Here is a 19,075-nt window from a genome sequence, read left to right as displayed (position 1 = left end):
ATTGTCATTCAAAGTGTGAGAGCGCTGAAACCTGAAAAATTTCCAGGGCAGGAAAGGTTTACCCCGGTTTGGGAGGGGTTAATGTCATAAACAGCCAATGCACACAACTCCAGGAACTGGAGGTCACGTGTTTCCTGTCCCATATTTCCTGTGTATACTTTTCAAGGGGATGTGGCTGCGGACTGGGTGTGAGGTGGAGCTCTACTCTGGACAGGAAACATGTGACCTCCACTCCAACTTTATCCCCTGTAGTGACCTGAAACGAAAGAATAAAGTGGATGGAGGTCACGTGCTTCCTGTTGAGCGGAGCTCCACTCCGCAGACTCTACGTACATTGCCCTAAAGTTCATTACAAAAGAAGAGGAAGTGGAGGTCACATGTTTCCTGTCGAGAATGGAGCTCCATTCTGCAGCCAGACTAGTGTATGTCGTCGCTACACCGGAAGTCCCTTCACTTTCCCCGCCGTCGAATGGGCGCTTAGCACTGCCTAGCAAGGTAGCACCGGACCGTACCAACACTCTCCCCGGCCGGGGGGATCCCCGTCCCCCTCTAGGATGGATCTCAGGAGAGGAGTCCGGGGATGGATGTACACCTGAATAGTACAGAACTCCCCCCATTATTTATACATCTCCGGAGAGGATTCGGGGGATGTATTATCCGGGATGGAGGTATGAAGTGTCCCCCCCTCCTCCCGGTGTCACTGCTCGGTGCCGTTGCTATGGAAACCCCATAACATTTTCTTGCCTGTCATGTGAATGGAAGGATGAGAGGTGATTGATTATTGATTGGAAGTGATCCCTGATCTCAGCATTCAGCAGACTCCGCCAGATGACTTCAGCCCCCCTGTGGTCCTCCTCCAGACCCTGCACTTTCTGCTTCCCAGCTCCGCCCCTAGATTCTTTGTGGCAGCAGCACAAGGTAAGGGGGGTGCATGCACTGTGATGTAAGGGAGGGCTCCTGACATCTGATGTAATGGGAGGGGTGGGGTGCTCTGGACATCTAGTCTTACAGGTACAACTGGGCAACCATAATGCTGATGTGGCCGGCAATGAATTGAGTTTGACACCCCGGGTCTAATCAGTGAAGCATTGTGGGATATGTGTTTCCTGTAACCAACACAGGGGGGCGCTGTAGGCACGTAGCGGTCCCCCTTGCGACCACTTTGTCTAGCGGACACAGCAGAATTTGGATCCCGGTAAATGGGACCTGGTGGTCATGTGATCGCTATGCGATCATAACAGCTTTGCTTCTCTTACTGGTGAGTTGTGATTGGCCCACAGCTCTCACATGGTACACGGGGGCCAGTCGCAGCATCCTGTACCATGTGATCAGCTCTAGCCAATCACAGATCACTAGTATTTTGACCTGTCATGACCTTAACCCATTCATGAGAGTTCAAAGCAAGCTTTGCATCGCAAGAGCAATATTCTTTATTTCTCCTGCAAAGTGTTACAAAAAATCCCTGATCACCCCCCCCCCAGAGTAGTACAGTGTTGCTATGGTAACATCGTACTACTCTGATAAAAGTATTTAAAAATTAAATTCTGTATTGAGAATTTTTTTTTTAACTACTCGCCGACCACCTGCCTGCAATGTACGGGTGAGCGGCGGCTCCGGGGAAAACGATGTACCCCTACATCACTTATTTCAGGGGGGGAAATGCGCACACAAACTCCCTCCCCCACCCAGCCCCCGATCCAGGGAGAGAAGAGAGATCACCACACTGAGTAAAAGCACTACATTTTACACGCACAGGTTACATTAGCACATTTAACCCTTTGATTGCCCCGTCACCCAGCCAGTGCCATCTGTACAGTGTCAGTATATAGAATTTGTCACTGATCACTGCATTCCTGCCACTAGAGACATCAGAGAGCGTCAGGGTCAGTTAGTGTTAGATTGCCCGCACACTGTCGCACTCGCGCTATAGGTCGCTGATCACCGCCATTACTAGTACAGTGTTTGCATGGATCAGTATATGGACCAGCAGAACTATACTAGTGCCTCCTTAGTATAGTGTCCCCAAAAACGCAGAGTTAGCAGGATCGGCCCCGTTCGCGGCCAGCACAGGCGTTTAGCCCTTCCGCTGTTTTTCATGGAAGATTTGTACCAATTGATTGTGGGCCAAGGCAACTTATACATGGCCGCCACCCAAATTCAGCTCTTGCCAGACAATTCCCATGGACACCTATCAAGGTTTCTGAATTTGAAACTTTTTTGGGCCGAACCCTCAACATGGTCATTACAGAAAAGAATGAATCGCGGTCACATTGGTCCACAGACCCGATTCATCGTATGCCCGTGTTCTCTGCTGGTACATATATGTCCAACATGGACCAGCAATGTACTGGTACATCACTGGACTTTGGCTATACCAGGATGGTGCCGGCAGCTACAGCCATCATCCTGCTATCGTTTTTTTTTCAGCTGGTGGTCGGCTTTCATAGTAAAGCAATCCTAGTGGCCAATTAGCTGCTGGATCGATTTTACAAGCAGCGTGAAGGGACGCCTCCCCCCCATCCCCCACCTCCCGCCGCTTTCAACAACTTTCTTGAGCTCTACCTTCTCACCGGGGAACCTGGGAATGCAGCCGGCAGTTCCACCGGCTGACCATAGAGCTGATCAGAGACCGGAATGTCTCCAGTCATCTCTATAGTCTAAGAGACCAGAAGCTGCGAGCATTTCATCACTCCTGTTTCGACGGATAATAACGGAGCCATTTGTAAATTGGGAAAGCATCTGATCACACCGATCTTGGTGAGGTCACATGCTTTAAGGGCAGAGGAGAGATTTAGAGTCTAATAGACCCCAGATTTCTCAGAAAAGAGGACCTGTCACTGCCTATTGCTATCACAGGGGAGATTTACGTTCCCTGTGATAACAATAAAAGTGATCAAAAAGAAAAAGGGGACAAAAAAATAAAGCGACAGTGTAAAAATAAAAAAAAAACACTCCTGACCCCCTTCCTGTGCGAACGCAAGCGTCAGTCCCATGTCGGCATGTAAACAGAGATTACACCATACATGTGAGGTATCACCGCGAACGTCAGATCCAGGGCAGTATTTCTAGCACTAGATCTGTGTAAATATATAGTGACCTGTAAAGGCTTTTAAAAAGTTATTTTTTTAAAAATCCAATATAAAAATAAAACACCAACACTCCTTAATGCTTCTGAACGGCACTAATAAACGCTATTACCACAGATTTATATCCAACATGTTTTTTCGCGCTTACAAAAAATGCTAGTGTGCATGAAGCCTAAATACATTTTTGAAAAATTTGGGATTTTTTTCACTTTTTTCCTGTATGTGTCTTTCATGGTCTATTTTAGCTGCCCAATTACTTTTTGCAGTCTTTGTAGTGATGAAATTCTGAATGTGACCCTTCAGCTTTTTTCTCATTAATATTTATTTATTTATATTTTATAGCTACGTATATCGCGCTGTCAATTTACGCAGCTCTTTACATACATATTGTACATTCACATCAGTCCCTGACCCTCAAGGGGTGTTCAATCGAAGGTGCATTTATACACTTGAATTTAGCCACCCAGATACGTCAGACTGTCTACTTTACAAAAAGGGGTCATTTGGGGGATATCTGTACTGTCCTGACATTTGGGGGGTATCTGTACTGTCCTGACATTTGGGGGATATCTGTACTGTCCTGACATTTGGGGGGATATCTGTACCGTCCTGACATTTGGGGGATATCTGTACTGTCCTGACATTTGGGGGGATATCTGTACCGTCCTGACATTTGGGGGGATATCTGTACCGTCCTGACATTTGGGGGGATATCTGTACCGTCCTGACATTTGGGGGGATATCTGTACCGTCCTGACATTTGGGGGATATCTGTACCGTCCTGACATTTGGGGGATATCTGTACCGTCCTGACATTTGGGGGATATCTGTACCGTCCTGATATTTGGGGGATATCTGTACCGTTCTGACATTTTGGGGATATCTGTACCGTCCTGACATTTGGGGGATATCTGTACCGTCCTGACATTTGGGGGATATCTGTACCGTCCTGACATTTGGGGGATATCTGTACCGTCCTGACATTTGGGGGATATCTGTACCGTCCTGACATTTGGGGGATATCTGTACCGTTCTGACATTTTGGGGATATCTGTACCGTCCTGACATTTGGGGGATATCTGTACCGTCCTGACATTTGGGGGATATCTGTACCGTTCTGACATTTTGGGGATATCTGTACCGTCCTGACATTTGGGGGATATCTGTACCGTTCTGACATTTGGGGGATATCTGTCCTGTCCTGACATTCTTGGACCTCAAGAAATTAGATTGGCTGTCAGTACTTCAGGATTGATCAATTTTCAGATCTATCCCATAGTTTGTGAACTCTATAACTTTCCTACAGATAAATAATACATCCTAATTTGGGTTATTGTCACCAAAGACATGTAGCAGAATACATCTCGGCCTAAATTTATGAAGAACAATTATTTATTTGCAAACTTTTATAACAGAAACAAAGAAAAACGTGTTTTTTTTTTCAAAATGTTTGGTCTTTTTTTGTTAATTTAGCAAAAAATAAAAACCCCGGCGGTGATTAAATACCACAAAAAGAAAGCTCTAGTTGTGTGAAGAAAATGATAAAATTTTAGTTTGGGTACAATGTTGCATGACCGCGCAATTGTCAAAGTGTGAGCGCTGAAACGTGAAAACTGTCCTGGGCAGGTAGGGGGTGAATGTGCCCGGTATGGGAGGGGTTAATGTCTTAAACAGCCAATGCACACAACTCCAGGAACTGGAGGTCACGTGTTTCCTGTCCCATATTTCCTGTGTATACTTTTCAAGGGGGTGGGGCTGCAGACTGGGTGTGAGGTGGAGCTCTACTCTGGACAGGAAACATGTGACCTCCACTCCAACTTTATCCCCTGTAGTGACCTGAAAGAATAAAGTGGATGGAGGTCACGTGCTTCCTGTTGAGCGGAGCTCCACTCCGCAGACTCTGCTTACATTGCAGTAAAGTTCATTACAAAAAAGAGGAAGTGGAGGTCACATGTTTCCTGTCGAGAATGGAGCTCCATTCTGCAGCCAGACTAGTGTATGTCGTCGCTACACCGGAAGTCCCTTCACTTTCGCAGCCGTCCAATGGGCGCTTAGCACTGCCTAGCAAGGTAGCACCGGACCGTACCAACACTCTCCCCGGCCGGGGGGGGATCCCCGTCCCCCTCTAGGATGGATCTCAGGAGAGGAGTCCGGGGATGGATGTACACCTGAATAGTACAGAACTCCCCCCATTATTTATACATCTCCGGAGAGGATTCGGGGGATGTATTATCCGGGATGGAGGTATGAAGTGTCTCCCCCCTCCTCCCGGTGTCACTGCTCGGTGCCGTTACTATGGAAACCCCATAACATTCCCTTGCCTGTCCTGAATGGATGGATGAGGGGTGATTATTGATTGGAAGTGATCAGCCGATCGGTGACGGAGAGCGCCGTGTCCATGTGAGCAGTCCTAGCTGAAATATGAGACTGTCAGAGCTGCACGGCTGGTGTGGGATTGGGTGGGCTCCCATTACAGAGGTGTGTGGGGTCATTGGAGGGGATGACAAACATTCTGCTGAATGGATGAGGAACGGAGAGTGCCGAGTACAGAGCTCCCCGTCCTCTGGAAGGACTGTGATGGTGGTGAGGTAAGCGTGCTGCGGTGGTGAGGTAAGCGTGCTGCGGTGGTGAGGTAAGCGTGCTGCGGTGGTGAGGTAAGCGTGCGTTGGCGGTGAGGTAAGCGTGTGGTGGCTGTGAGGTAAGTGTACGGTGGTGGTGAGGTAAGTGTAGGGTGGAGGTGAGGTAAGTGTACGGTGGAGGTGAGGTAAGTGTACGGTGGAGGTGAGGTAAGTGTACGGTGGAGGTGAGGTAAGTGTACGGTGGAGGTGAGGTAAGTGTACGGTGGAGGTGAGGTAAGTGTACGGTGGCGGTGAGGTAAGCGTGCGGTGGCGGTGAGGTAAGCGTGCGGTGGCGGTGAGGTAAGCGTGCGGTGGCGGTGAGGTAAGCGTACGGTGGCGGTGAGGTAAGTGTACGGTGGCGGTGAGGTAAGTGTACGGTGGTGGTGAGGTAAGTGTAGGGTGGAGGTGAGGTAAGTGTACGGTGGTGGTGAGGTAAGTGTACGGTGGTGGTGAGGTAAATGTACGGTGGAGGTGAGGTAAGTGTACGGTGGAGGTAAGTGTACGGTGGTGGTGAGGTAAGCGTGCGGTGGCGATGAGGTAAGTGCGCAGTGGTCAGCTCTCCCTCACATTTAACCCCTTGATGATGAAGGAACAGCACACCCCCGCACAGTCCTGCAGCTCTGACACGTGTCAGTAAATCTGTACAATTCCTGACGTCTCCTCCCTGGATCCGGGTGAATATGTCTTCTCTTTTCCAGGATAAGTCCGGCGTGGTCAGTCGCACACATTGGAGGATTTCTCCTGACCCGGAATCATCTCCCTTCTCCTGACAAGCGCAGCGACACCATCTATGTGAGTGATATTCCATGTCTGTACACATTGCACACATTTTGCCTTTTTTAGTGACACACTGAGAGCCAATCACAGGCCACCGCTGCGGTCAGGTGACTCCTGACTCCCGATCCTCAGTAGCAGACCCGGAGGTGTCGGTGACAGCTCGCTCTCAGCACACACACACATATTCCATCTCCCTTAGATCTGATGTGAAGTGCAATGCCTACCGCGCCGGCCGGGGGATGGGCGGGGGCGGGGCCTAGTACATGATTGTCGTCCATCTACAGGAGATTGTACGGAGATTGTATAGTGTATGGCCGGCTATAGGACCTGGCAGTGGCTTGTGTTGGCCTCAGGCGGGTTTTATATTTACATACAATTCTACGGGAATACAAAACCTGCTGGAAGTCGGATCCTCCAATCGATGAATTCCGATCCCAATCTGATGGGAAAGCGGTGTCACCGACACAATCCGCCCTCCACACCGGACTTCACCCCGAGGATGGGGCGCAATCCTCCCACTGACACCAACAATGGGGCGCAATCCTCCCACTGACACCAACAATGGGGCGCAATCCTCCCACTAACACCAACAATGGGGCGCAATCCTCCCACTAACACCAACAATGGGGCGCAATCCTCCCACTGACACCAACAATGGGGCGCAATCCTCCCACTGACACCAACAATGGGGCGCAATCCTCCCACTAACACCAACAATGGGGCGCAATCCTCCCACTAACACCAACAATGGGGCGCAATCCTCCCACTAACACCAACAATGGGGAACAATCCACCCACTGACACCAACAATGGGGAACAATCCACCCACTGACACCAACAATGGAGCTCAATCCTCCCACTGACACCAACAATGGGGAGCAATCCTCCCACTGACACCAACAATGGGGAGCAATCCTCCCACTGACACCAACAATGGGGCGCAATCCTCCCACTAACACCAACAATGGGGAACAATCCACCCACTGACACCAACAATGGAGCTCAATCCTCCCACTGACACCAACAATGGGGAGCAATCCTCCCACTGACACCAACAATGGGGAGCAATCCTCCCACTGACACCAACAATGGGGAGCAATCCTCCCACTGACACCAACAATGGGGAGCAATCCTCCCACTGACACCAACAATGGGGAGCAATCCTCCCACTGACACCAACAATGGGGAGCAATCCTCCCACTGACACCAACAATGGGGCACAATCCTCCCACTGACACCAACAATGGGGCACAATCCACCCACTGACACCAACAATGGGGCACAATCCACCCACTGACACCAACAATGGGGCACAATCCTCCCACTGACACCAACAATGGGGAGCAATCCTCCCACTGACACCAACAATGGGGCGCAATCCTCCCACTGACACCAACAATGAGGCACAATCCACCCACTGACACCAACAATGGGGAACAATCCTCCCACTGACACCAACAATGGGGCACAATCCACCCACTGACACCAACAATGGGGAACAATCCACCCACTGACACCAACAATGGGGAGCAATCCTCCCACTGACACCAACAATGGGGCGCAATCCTCCCAGTGACACCAACAATGAGGCGCAATCCACCCACTGACACCAACAATGAGGCGCAATCCACCCACTGACACCAACAATGAGGCGCAATCCACCCACTGACACCAACAATGAGGCGCAATCCACCCACTGACACCAACAATGAGGCGCAATCCACCCACTGACACCAACAATGAGGCTTAATCCTCCCACTGACACCAACAATGAGGCGCAATCCACCCACTGACACCAACAATGAGGCGCAAGCCACCCACTGACACCAACAATGAGGCGCAAGCCACCCACTGACACCAACAATGGGGCGCAATCCTCCCAGTGACACCAACAATGGGGAACAATCCACCCACTGACACCAACAATGGGGAACAATCCTCCCACTGACACCAACAATGGGGCACAATCCACCCACTGACACCAACAATGGGGCACAATCCACCCACTGACACCAACAATGGGGAACAATCCTCCCACTGACACCAACAATGGGGAACAATCCTCCCACTGACACCAACAATGGGGCACAATCCACCCACTGACACCAACAATGGGGCACAATCCACCCACTGACACCAACAATGGGGAGCAATCCTCCCACTGACACCAACAATGGGGAGCAATCCTCCCACTGACACCAACAATGGGGCTCAATCCTCCCACTGACACCAACAATGGGGCACAATCCACCCACTGACACCAACAATGGGGCACAATCCACCCACTGACACCAACAATGGGGAACAATCCACCCACTGACACCAACAATGGGGAGCAATCCTCCCACTGACACCAACAATGGGGCGCAATCCTCCCAGTGACACCAACAATGAGGCACAATCCACCCACTGACACCAACAATGAGGCGCAATCCACCCACTGACACCAACAATGAGGCTTAATCCTCCCACTGACACCAACAATGAGGCTTAATCCTCCCACTGACACCAACAATGAGGCGCAATCCACCCACTGACACCAACAATGAGGCGCAAGCCACCCACTGACACCAACAATGGGGCGCAATCCTCCCAGTGACACCAACAATGGGGCGCAATCCTCCCAGTGACACCAACAATGAGGAGCAATCCTCCCAGTGACACCAACAATGGGGAACAATTCCTCCCAGTGACACCAACAATAGGGAACAATCCTCCCAGTGACACCAACAATGGGGCCAAATGACACCTGACTTGTAGTTTTCTTGTTGGTCAGTGTCCAATCCTCCTATGGGTGGCGATGGAACACAAAGGTCATCACTTCCTACGTCCCTCAGTGGACGTCAAGAAAAGGAATTTAGAAATTCGATCATTTTCTCTTCCTCCAGGTTTTAGAAATGAGCAAACGTATCGACAACGACGGTGTGATGGGACCCCCCATAGACCTCGCCTTCAAATGTATCAACTCCATGGAAGGTAAGCGGAGACACAACCTGAGGTCTACACCCCACTGACATCAGTCTCTGTACCAGAGGAGCTTACACTCTAATGTCCCCTCCCCCACTGACATATCATCTCTGTACCAGAGGAGCTTACACTCTAATGTCCCCTCCCCCACAGTCACATCAGTCTCTGTACCAGAGGAGCTTACGCTCTAATGTCCCCTCCCCCACAGTCACATCAGTCTCTGTACCAGAGGAGCTTACACTCTAATGTCCCCTCCCCCACAGTCACATCAGTCTCTGTACCAGAGGAGCTTACACTCTAATGTCCCCTCCCCCACTGACATCAGTCTCTGTACCAGAGGAGCTTACACTCTAATGTCCCCTCCCCCACTGACATCAGTCTCTGTACCAGAGGAGCTTACACTCTAATGTCCCCTCCCCCACAGTCACATCAGTCTCTGTACCAGAGGAGCTTACACTCTAATGTCCCCTCCCCCACTGACATCAGTCTCTGTACCAGAGGAGCTTACACTCTAATGTCCCCTCCCCCACTGACATCAGTCTCTGTACCAGAGGAGCTTACGCTCTAATGTCCCCTCCCCCACTGACATCAGTCTCTGTACCAGAGGAGCTTACGCTCTAATGTCCCCTCCCCCACAGTCACATCAGTCTCTGTACCAGAGGAGCTTACGCTCTAATGTCCCCTCCCCCGCAGTCCCATCAGTCTCTGTACCAGAGGAGCTTACACTCTAATGTCCCCTCCCCCCAGTCACATCAGCCTCTGTACCAGAGGAGCTTACGCTCTAATGTCCCCTCCCCCACAGTCCCATCAGTCTCTGTACCAGAGGAGCTTACACTCTAATGCCCCCTCCCCCACAGTCACATCATTTTCTGCACCAGAGGAGGTGACACTCTAATGTCCCCTCCCCCACAGTCACATCAGACTCTGTACAGAGGAGCTGACACTCTAATGTCCCCCCACAGTCACATCAGACTCTGTACAGAGGAGCTGACACTCTAATGTCCCCCCCCCCCCCCCCCCACAGTCCCATCAGTCTGTAAACATAACCTGCAATAAATAACAGAAGATCTGTAATAGAAGCACAGAGGCTTCCATCGGTGACCTCGGCTGTAAATGCTGGTTGCCTGGCTGTCATGCACATCCCCTTGGCTCAGCTGCAGACGTTTGTCCGGGTCATTCACACAGAAATGACTGAAGCCAAGGACAGCCAGGTAAGCATTTCTCCAATGGCCACCCACTGTTAGCTCAGGCTTCCTTGAAGGAACGTTCCCAGTGGAGGAGTTCAGGGTCAGGAATCAGAGGGACTGGAGACGTTATCAGTAGGAGACATTATGGACTGGGCTTTGGGTCGGGTTCTGATACCAGACAAACCCCACAGGCCCTCTCCATGTATGATTCAGATGGGGTGCTGGGAGGGGGTGGAGTTGGTGCAGGCCCACTTGATGCATGATCAGGTGGGTGCAGGAACGGGGGGAGTTGGTGCATGCATGGTTCAGGCGGGGTGCAGGGAGGGGGGTGCGAGTTGGTGAAGGCCCACTCCATGTATGATTCAGGCGGGGTGCAGGGAGGGGGGTGCGAGTTGGTGAGTTGGTGCAGGCCCACTCCATGCATGGGTCATGCGGGGTGCAGGGAGGGGAATGGGAGTTGGAGCAGGCCCACTCCATGCATGGTTCAGGTGGAGTGCAGGGACAGGGGTGAGAGTTGGTGCAGGCCCACTCCATGTATGATTCAGATGGGGTGCTGGGAGGGGGTGGAGTTGGTGCAGGCCCACTCTATGCATGGTTCAGACGGGTTGCGGAAACGGGGGTGGGAGTTGGTGCAGGCCCACTCTATGCATGGGTCAGGCGGGGTGCGAGTTGGTGCAGGCCCACTCCATGCATGGGTCAGGCGGGGTGCAGGGACGGGGGTGGAGTTGGTGAAGGCCCTCTCCATGCATGGTTCAGGTGGGGTGCAGGGAGGGGGGTGGAGTTGGTGAAGGCCCTCTCCATGCATGGTTCAGTTGGGGTGCAGGGACGGGGGTGGAGTTGGTGAAGGTCCTCTCCATGCATAGTTCAGATGAGGTGCAGAGACGAGGGTGGAGTTGGTGCAGGCCCTCTCCATGCATGGTTCAGGTGGGGTGCAGAGACGGGGGTGGAGTTGGTGAAGGCCCTCTCCATGCATGGTTCAGGTGGGGTGCAGGGAGGGGGGTGGAGTTGGTGAAGGCCCTCTCCATGCATGGTTCAGGAGGGGTGCAGGGAGGGGGATGCAAGTTGGTGCAGGCCCTCTCCATGCATGGTTCAGGTGGGGTGCAGGGACGGGGGTGGAGTTGGTGAAGGCCCTCTCCATGCATGGTCCAGGTGGGGTGCAGGGACGGGGGTGGAGTTGGTGAAGGCCCTCTCCATGCATGGTCCAGGTGGGGTGCAGGGACGGGGGTGGAGTTGGTGAAGGCCCTCTCCATGCATGGTTCAGGTGGGGTGCAGGGACGGGGGTGGAGTTGGTGAAGGCCCTCTCCATGCATGGTCCAGGTGGGTGGGGTGCAGGGACGGGGGTGGAGTTGGTAAAGGCCCTCTCCATGCATGGTTCAGGAGGGGTGCAGGGACGGGGTTGGAGTTGGTGCAGGCCCTCTCCATGCATGGTTCAGGTGGGGTGCAGGGAGGGGGATGCAAGTTGGTGCAGGCCCTCTCCATGCATGGTTCAGGTGAGGTGCAGAGACGGGGGAGGAGGTAAAGGGTGAGGAGGGGAGAAGATGGACAGTGTAGAGGGATCAGGGGAAGGGCAGATCTGTGATCTTCTATAGAAATTGGGATCCCTGAAGTCCAGGCCTTGTTGCAGATGGCCCACAGTTTGGACGATCTATTCTCACCCTCTGTACTGCCCCCTACAGATGTCCTACAGGAATATCCCCGAGAGGGCCTGAGGCCCACAAAACGTGGAGAAGACGGAAAGCTGCACAGCCAGGCGCTGAGGCTTAACAACAACACCCTGACCGACCTCCGCGGGTTCAAGGAGGTGGTGAGCAACCTGCTGAGCGACCCTTCCCACCTCTGCTGGATAGACCTCTCCTTCAATGACCTCCCCAACATCGACCCAGTAAGTGCGCCCCCTACTGTCCACAATTGTGTCTTCCTCCTTGTGGCGCTGTCTGAGCATGTCTTGTTCTCTACCCGGAGACTACCATTATGTGTAAGAATTCCAGAACCCCATAAATGGTGGTCAGTGGGAAGAATGTCCCTCACATTGGGGGTCAGTGGGAAGAATGTCCCTCACATTGGGGGTCAGTGGGAAGAAAGTCCCTCACATTGGGGGTCAGTGGGAAGAATGTTCCTCACATTGGTGGTCAGTGGGAAGAATGTCCCTCACATTGGTGGTCAGTGGGAAGAATGTCCCTCACATTGGTGGTCAGTGGGAAGAATGTCCCTTACATTGGGGGTCAGTGGGAAGAATGTCCCTTACATTGGGGGTCAGTGGGAAGAATGTCCCTTACATTGGTGATCAGTGGGAAGAATGCTCCTTACATTGGGGGGTCAGTGGGAAGAATGTCCCTTACATTGGGTGTCAGTGGGAAGAATGTCCCTTACATTGGTGGTCAGTGGGAAGAATGTCCCTTACATTGGTGGTCAGTGGGAAGAATGTCCCTTACATTGGTGTCAGTGGGAAGAATGTCCCTTACATTGGTGATCAGTGGGAAGAATGTCCCTTACATTGGTGGTCAGTGAGAAGAATGTCCCTCACATTGGTGATCAGTGGGAAGAATGTCCCTTACATTGGTCAGTGGGAAGAATGTCCCTTACATTGGGGGTCAGTGGGAAGAATGTCCCTTACATTGCGGGTCAGTGGGAAGAATGTCCCTTACAATGCGGATCAGTGGGAAGAATGTCCCTCACATTGGTGGTCAGTGGGAAGAATGTCCTTACATTGGTGATCAGTGGGAAGAATGTCCCTTACATTGGTGATCAGTGGGAAGAATGTCCCTTACATTGGTGGTCAGTGGGAAGAATGTCCCTTACATTGGTGGTCAGTGGGAAGAATGTCCCTTACATTGGTGGTCAGTGGGAAGAATGTCCCTTACATTGGTGATCAGTGGGAAGAATGTCCCTTACATTGGGGGTCAGTGGGAAGAATGTCCCTTACATTGGTGGTCAGTGGGAAGAATGTCCCTTACATTGGTGGTCAGTGGGAAGAATGTCCCTTACATTGGAGATCAGTGGGAAGAATGTCCCTTACATTGGTGATCAGTGGGAAGAATGTCCCTTACATTGGTGGTCAGTGGGAAGAATGTCCCTTACATTGGAGATCAGTGGGAAGAATGTCCCTTACATTGGTGATCAGTGGGAAGAATGTCCCTTACATTGGTGGTCAGGGGGAAGAATGTCCCTTACATTGGGGGTCAGTGGGAAGAATGTCCCTTACATTGGTGATCAGTGGGAAGAATGTCCCTTACATTGGTGGTCAGTGGGAAGAATGTCCCTTACATTGGGGGTCAGTGGGAAGAATGTCCCTTACATTGGGGGTCAGTGGGAAGAATGTCCCTTACATTGGGGGTCAGTGGGAAGAATGTCCCTCACATGGGGAACACAGGAAATGTAGCTTACAGAGGGTAAGTGAATAGGAGATTTTTTTTTTTTATACAGGCATGAGGGGGTTCATAATTTAATAAAACTTTATACAGTGAGACATTTTTGGTTTACGGACAGGCGGGGGGGGGTATTTATAAAACTCTTTGTTGCCCAATTGTCAGAAGCATCCCTACAAGCTGCACGAAATATCACTGTAATTTTTATGAGATGAATTCGCGAATCTTCAGCTCCATCTAGTGGCCACAATGTGGTAATTTTTTTTTTAAATACCTATACCACATTTTGGCCACTTGATGGAGCTGACGATTCAGGAATTCATCTCTTGGGAAAATTACTGTGATATTTCGTTCAGCTTCCATGGATTTTCTGACATTGGTGCAAGAAATGTTGTACAACAGGAACACTTACATTCTTTTATATATATATATAGATGACTTGGAGGGATTTTGTTTTTTCATTGCAGTAAAATGGAATTTCAGTGTAATATTTTTTATTATTATTATATGGCCCCTGTGGCAGTGATTTTGGGGGTTTTTCATTGGGCAGGTCCTGACTACATACCGTCATCTTTCTGTACTGAATCTCCACGGTAACAGCATTCATCAGCTGACAGAAGTCGATAAACTCGCCGCCCTGCCCAATCTGAAGAGCCTGACACTGCACGGGAACCCCATCGAGGCCGAGGGGAGGTACAGGTGAGCCCCCCTATGTTCACGATTAGGCTGAGACACACGATTATTATTATACCGGCTTTATATGGCGCCAACAGTGTGCGCAGCGCTGTACAAAATGAACAGTTACAATACAATTTGGTACAAGAGGACACAGAGGGCCCGGCTCCTGGGAGCTTACCATCTAGGAGGAAGGGTTGAGGGATACAAAAGGTAATAGCTGTGGGGGGGGGGGGGAGCTGATGGAGGAAATAAATGGCAGTTTACTAGGTAGAAGCAGGAGAGGCTTTTATGGAATAGATTAGGAGATAGCCGGACAGATTGGGGTGGGGAGTTCCATAGGATGGGAGAAGTCCTAGAGGCAAGCATGGGAGGAGGTGACACAGGAACTAGAGAGCAGAAGGTCTTGGGAGGATCGAAGAAAGCAGTTTGAGACAAGGTTGGTGATGTAGCTGGGGGCAGAGCTGTGGATGGCTTTGTAAGTCGTTGTTAGTATTTTGAATTGTATTTGTTGGGCGAGTGGAGGCCAGTGGAAGGATTGCAGAGAGGGGTGGAGGACACCGATTGGAGACCAGTGGAGGGATTGGCAGAGAGGGGTGGAGGACACTGAATGGAGGCCAGTGGAGGGATTGGCAGAGAGGGGTGGAGGACACTGAGTGGAGGCCAGTGGAGGGATTGCAGAGAGGGGTGGAGGACACTGAGTGGAGGCCAGTGGAGGGATTGCAGAGAGGGGTGGAGGACACTGAGTGGAGGCCAGTGGAGGGATTGGCAGAGAGGGGTGGAGGACACTGAATGGAGACCAGTGGAGGGATTGCAGAGAGGGGTGGAGGACACTGAGTGGAGGCCAGTGGAGGGATTGTTAGAGAGGGGTGGAGGACACTGAGCAGAGGTCAGTGGAGGGATTGCAGAGGGGGGTGGAGGACACTGAGCAGAGGTCAGTGGAGGGATTGCAGAGGGGGGTGGAGGACACTGAGCAGAGGTCAGTGGAGGGATTGGCAGAGAGAGGTGGAGGACACTGATTGGAGACCAGTGGAGGGATTGGCAGAGAGGGGTGGAGGACACTGAATGGAGGCCAGTGGAGGGTTGCCGAGAGGGGTGGAGGACAGTGAGTGGAGGTCAGTGGAGGGATTGGCAGAGAGGGGTGGAGGACACTGAATGGAGGCCAGTGGAGGGATTGGCAGAGAGGTGTAGTATGGGACTGCTGTGTGAGGTCCTGATCATGTGATCACTGATTGGCCAATCAGTGATCACATGCAGAGTAGTAAGCAAGCTGTCACTTCCTGACATCATTGCTTACTATGTGTGAAATCTGTGAATGATCACAGAGATCACATGGTACAGGGCCATTCACAACAGCCTTGTACCATGTGACAAGTTGTGACCAATCACAGCTCACACAGTATTTCTCAATGGCTGCAAGAATGCAGCCAGAGGGAAGGAGAAATTATTGCTTTTACACCCATAAAGGCTGTAAAAGCAATCAGTTAAAAAAAAAAAAAAAAATCTTCATCACCCCCCCACGAGTAGTACAGTATCACCATGGTGACACTGTACTGCTAGGGTGGCAGTATGTAAAAAACAAACAAAAAAAAACACATAAATAATATAAAAAAAATTAAATAAATTTGTGGGGTTTTTTTTTCTTACCAAAAAGATAGATGAATACATTTTGGCCGAGATTTATGAAGAAAGATTATTTATTTGCAAAATTTTATAAGAAAAACACTTTTTAATAAAAACATTTTTGGTCTTTTTCATTTATATAGCAAAAAAATAAAAATCTCAGTGCTGAATAAATACCACTAAAAAAAGTTTTATCTGTCTCAACAAATGCTACAAAATTCATCTGGGTACAGTGTTGCATGACCGCACAATTGTTATTCAAAGTGTGATAGCACTGAAAGCGGAAAATTGGCCTGGACTGGAAGGAGGGAAAGTGTCCGGACTGGAAGGGGGGAAAGTGTCCGGACTGGAAGGGGGTGAAAGCGTCCAGACTGGAAGGGGGGGAAAGCGTCCGGACAGGAAGGGGGGGGAAAGCGTCCGGACTGGAAGGGGGGGGAAAGCGTCCGGACTGGAAGGGGGGGAAAGCGTCCGGACTGGAAGGGGGGGAAAGCGTCCGGACTGGAAGGGGGGGAAAGCGTCCGGACAGGAAGTGGTTAAAAAATGTTTTGTTTTTTTTTTTTGTTTTTTTCAAACTGTGCCTTTTAATTTTTTTTTTTAATCAACTTTATTGGTATCACAAGGGATGAACGTCCATTTTGATAGCATGGGCCATGACAGGTCCTCTTTTTGGAGAGATCTGGCGTCTATTAGAACAAAATAAAAACTGTTCATTGTGCTGTTTTTGAAAACTTTTTTGTTTTTCCCCCCAAGTTGCCCTTCGCTGTATATTTCCTGGTTTTTACCTCCTGTTATGTCCATTGCTCCCCCACAGGCCCTACATACTGTCCGTCCTCCCGCAGCTCAAGAGCTTCGATTTCAGCGCTGTCACCAAGCAAGATCGAGTCAGTGCCGACGTCTGGAGCCGAATGAACGGCAAACCGAAGAAAGTCCGGGGAACTAAGAGAGAGTGATGATTGGAGATCGCCCTACAAGGGGCCGGATCACCTCGGGGGGAGTCAGGAGACAAGGTTCTGCACTTTCCTTAGATCTCCTATATCCCGGGGGGGCAGACACAGGGACACAGTGTGCAGCTAAAGAGAACGTCCAGCCTTTGTGGTGTCTTTTATCTATAAAGTTGGGTGTGAATTGTGTGATTGGAGTCTGTGTCTTCTGTCTATGCCCAGCTGATATATATATATATATATATATTAACCAGTTCCCTACCGCCCTATAGCAGAAATACTGCTACAGGGTGACACGGGTGCGCAAAATCACATATATATATATATATACACGTCATTTTGCAATTCTGGGTAGGGGGCACACAAGGTGCGTGCACACCCTACCCGCACCTCCATTCACAGCCGCGACTTTCAATCTCCGGGTCCCGGCCGGTGATTACTCGCCGGCGCCCAGTGATTACCAAGGATCTCCGACGGGGAGGAGAACTGTTTTGTTTACTAACAGTCCTCCTACCTGTCAGCTGGGGCACAATGCACAGCACAGCCATCCAGAGCAGTGTGATTACAGTGAAGCACACAGACCCCGCCCCCTAGTAAAACACGCCCTACACCCTTTGATCACCCTTCCTGTTCACCCCTTCCTGCTCAGTGTCATTAGTACGGTGTCAGTGCTTCTTTTTAGCACTGATCACTGTATTGGTGTCACTGGGGATGTCAGTGACACCAAGTCAGTTCCCCCCCAGTGTCAGAATGTCCGCTGCAGTCCCGCCATAAGTCGCTGATCGCCGCCATACCTAGTAAAAATGAAAAAAAAAATTCCCAGTATCTATCCCGCCATTTGTAGACGCTATAACTTTCACGTAAACAAATTAATTTACACGTATCGGGATTTTTTTTTTATAGCAAACAGAGCAGGAGACATTTTGGCCGAAATTTACAACGAAATTTGATTTACTGGACATGTTAAATCGCAAATAGTCAATTCTTTTTTTCTTTTTTATAGCGAAAAAGAAAAAAAAAAACCTAGAGGAGATCCACCAAAAGAGAGCTCAATTCGTGGGGGAAAAAACAAAAAAAATTTGGGTGCAGCGTTGCACGACCGCTGAATTTTCACCTAAAATAATGCAGCGCCGTAACCCAAAAAAAAGGCCTGGTCTGGAAGGGGGGGAGGGGTTAAAAATCGTTAAAGTCCATTTTGTTGATTTTCTTTTTTTTTTTTTTTCCTGTTGGTTGGGTTCTTGAGTTGTAAACCACACAGACTGCCACTTTTTTTCGGTGTAGAGGCTTTGAGAGATCGTTCTTCATAACGAACAGTAACAAAGTGGTAGTGTCACCGGTGGAAATGGTGAAATGGTCCCAGCAGTGAAAGGGTTAAGGTTGAGAAAAAAATATATATATATTATGCAGGCCATAGATGGGTCGAAAATCGGCCGATTTGTCGGCCGAAAATAAAATCGGCCGATTTTCGGATCGTTAGTGGGTGATTTGGTCGGCCGTTTTTCGGGATTTTGGCCGTTTTTTTTTTTTGGTAAAGTTGGAAAAAGATCGGCCAATTTTCGCGGCATTAATGGGCCAATCGGCCGATTTTTTACCGATAAAAAATCTGCGCATGAGCAGTGACCTGCAAGAGGAAGACAAAAAGAAGAAGAGGAAGAGGATGAAGAAGAGGATGAAGAAGAGGAAGAAGAAGATGAGGATGAAGAAGAGGATGAAAAAGAGGATGAAGAAGAGGAAGAAGAAGATGAGGATGAAGAAGAGGATGAGGAAGAAGAAGATGAGGAAGAAGAGGATGAGGATGAAGAAGATGAAGAAGAGGATGAGGAAGAAGAAGAAGAG

At 50.2% G+C, this 19,075-nt stretch overlaps 1 protein-coding gene across 3 annotated transcripts; it reads left to right on the top strand.

Annotated features, from left to right (window-relative positions):
• The first annotated feature begins 451 nt into the window (after window positions 1-451).
• LRRC51 (leucine rich repeat containing 51) lies at window positions 452-17,428 on the top strand. Of its 3 annotated transcripts, none has more exons than XM_089656625.1 (6): window positions 452-918; window positions 6,403-6,496; window positions 9,370-9,457; window positions 12,312-12,517; window positions 14,551-14,699; window positions 17,110-17,428. In XM_089656625.1, the coding sequence occupies exons 3-6, from the start codon at window positions 9,379-9,381 to the stop codon at window positions 17,246-17,248; spliced, it is 573 nt and encodes a 190-aa protein (XP_089512751.1). In that variant the 5' UTR covers window positions 452-918; window positions 6,403-6,496; window positions 9,370-9,378; the 3' UTR covers window positions 17,249-17,428. The 3 variants fall into 3 exon arrangements, with proteins under 3 accessions (XP_089512751.1, XP_089512749.1, XP_089512750.1); XM_089656623.1 differs by lacking the exon at window positions 452-918 and adding an exon at window positions 5,144-5,330; XM_089656624.1 differs by lacking the exon at window positions 452-918 and adding an exon at window positions 5,148-5,486.
• Window positions 17,429-19,075: the final 1,647 nt, after the last annotated feature.

This window comes from Staurois parvus, unplaced genomic scaffold (genome assembly GCF_062004578.1).
Source record: "Staurois parvus isolate SC_StPar_1 unplaced genomic scaffold, SC_StPar_1.0 ptg000921l, whole genome shotgun sequence".
In the NCBI taxonomy this organism is placed as follows: domain Eukaryota; kingdom Metazoa; phylum Chordata; class Amphibia; order Anura; family Ranidae; genus Staurois; species Staurois parvus.
The sequence above is the reverse complement of the archived record's forward strand: the minus strand, read 5'-3'. Positions and strand labels throughout refer to the sequence as shown.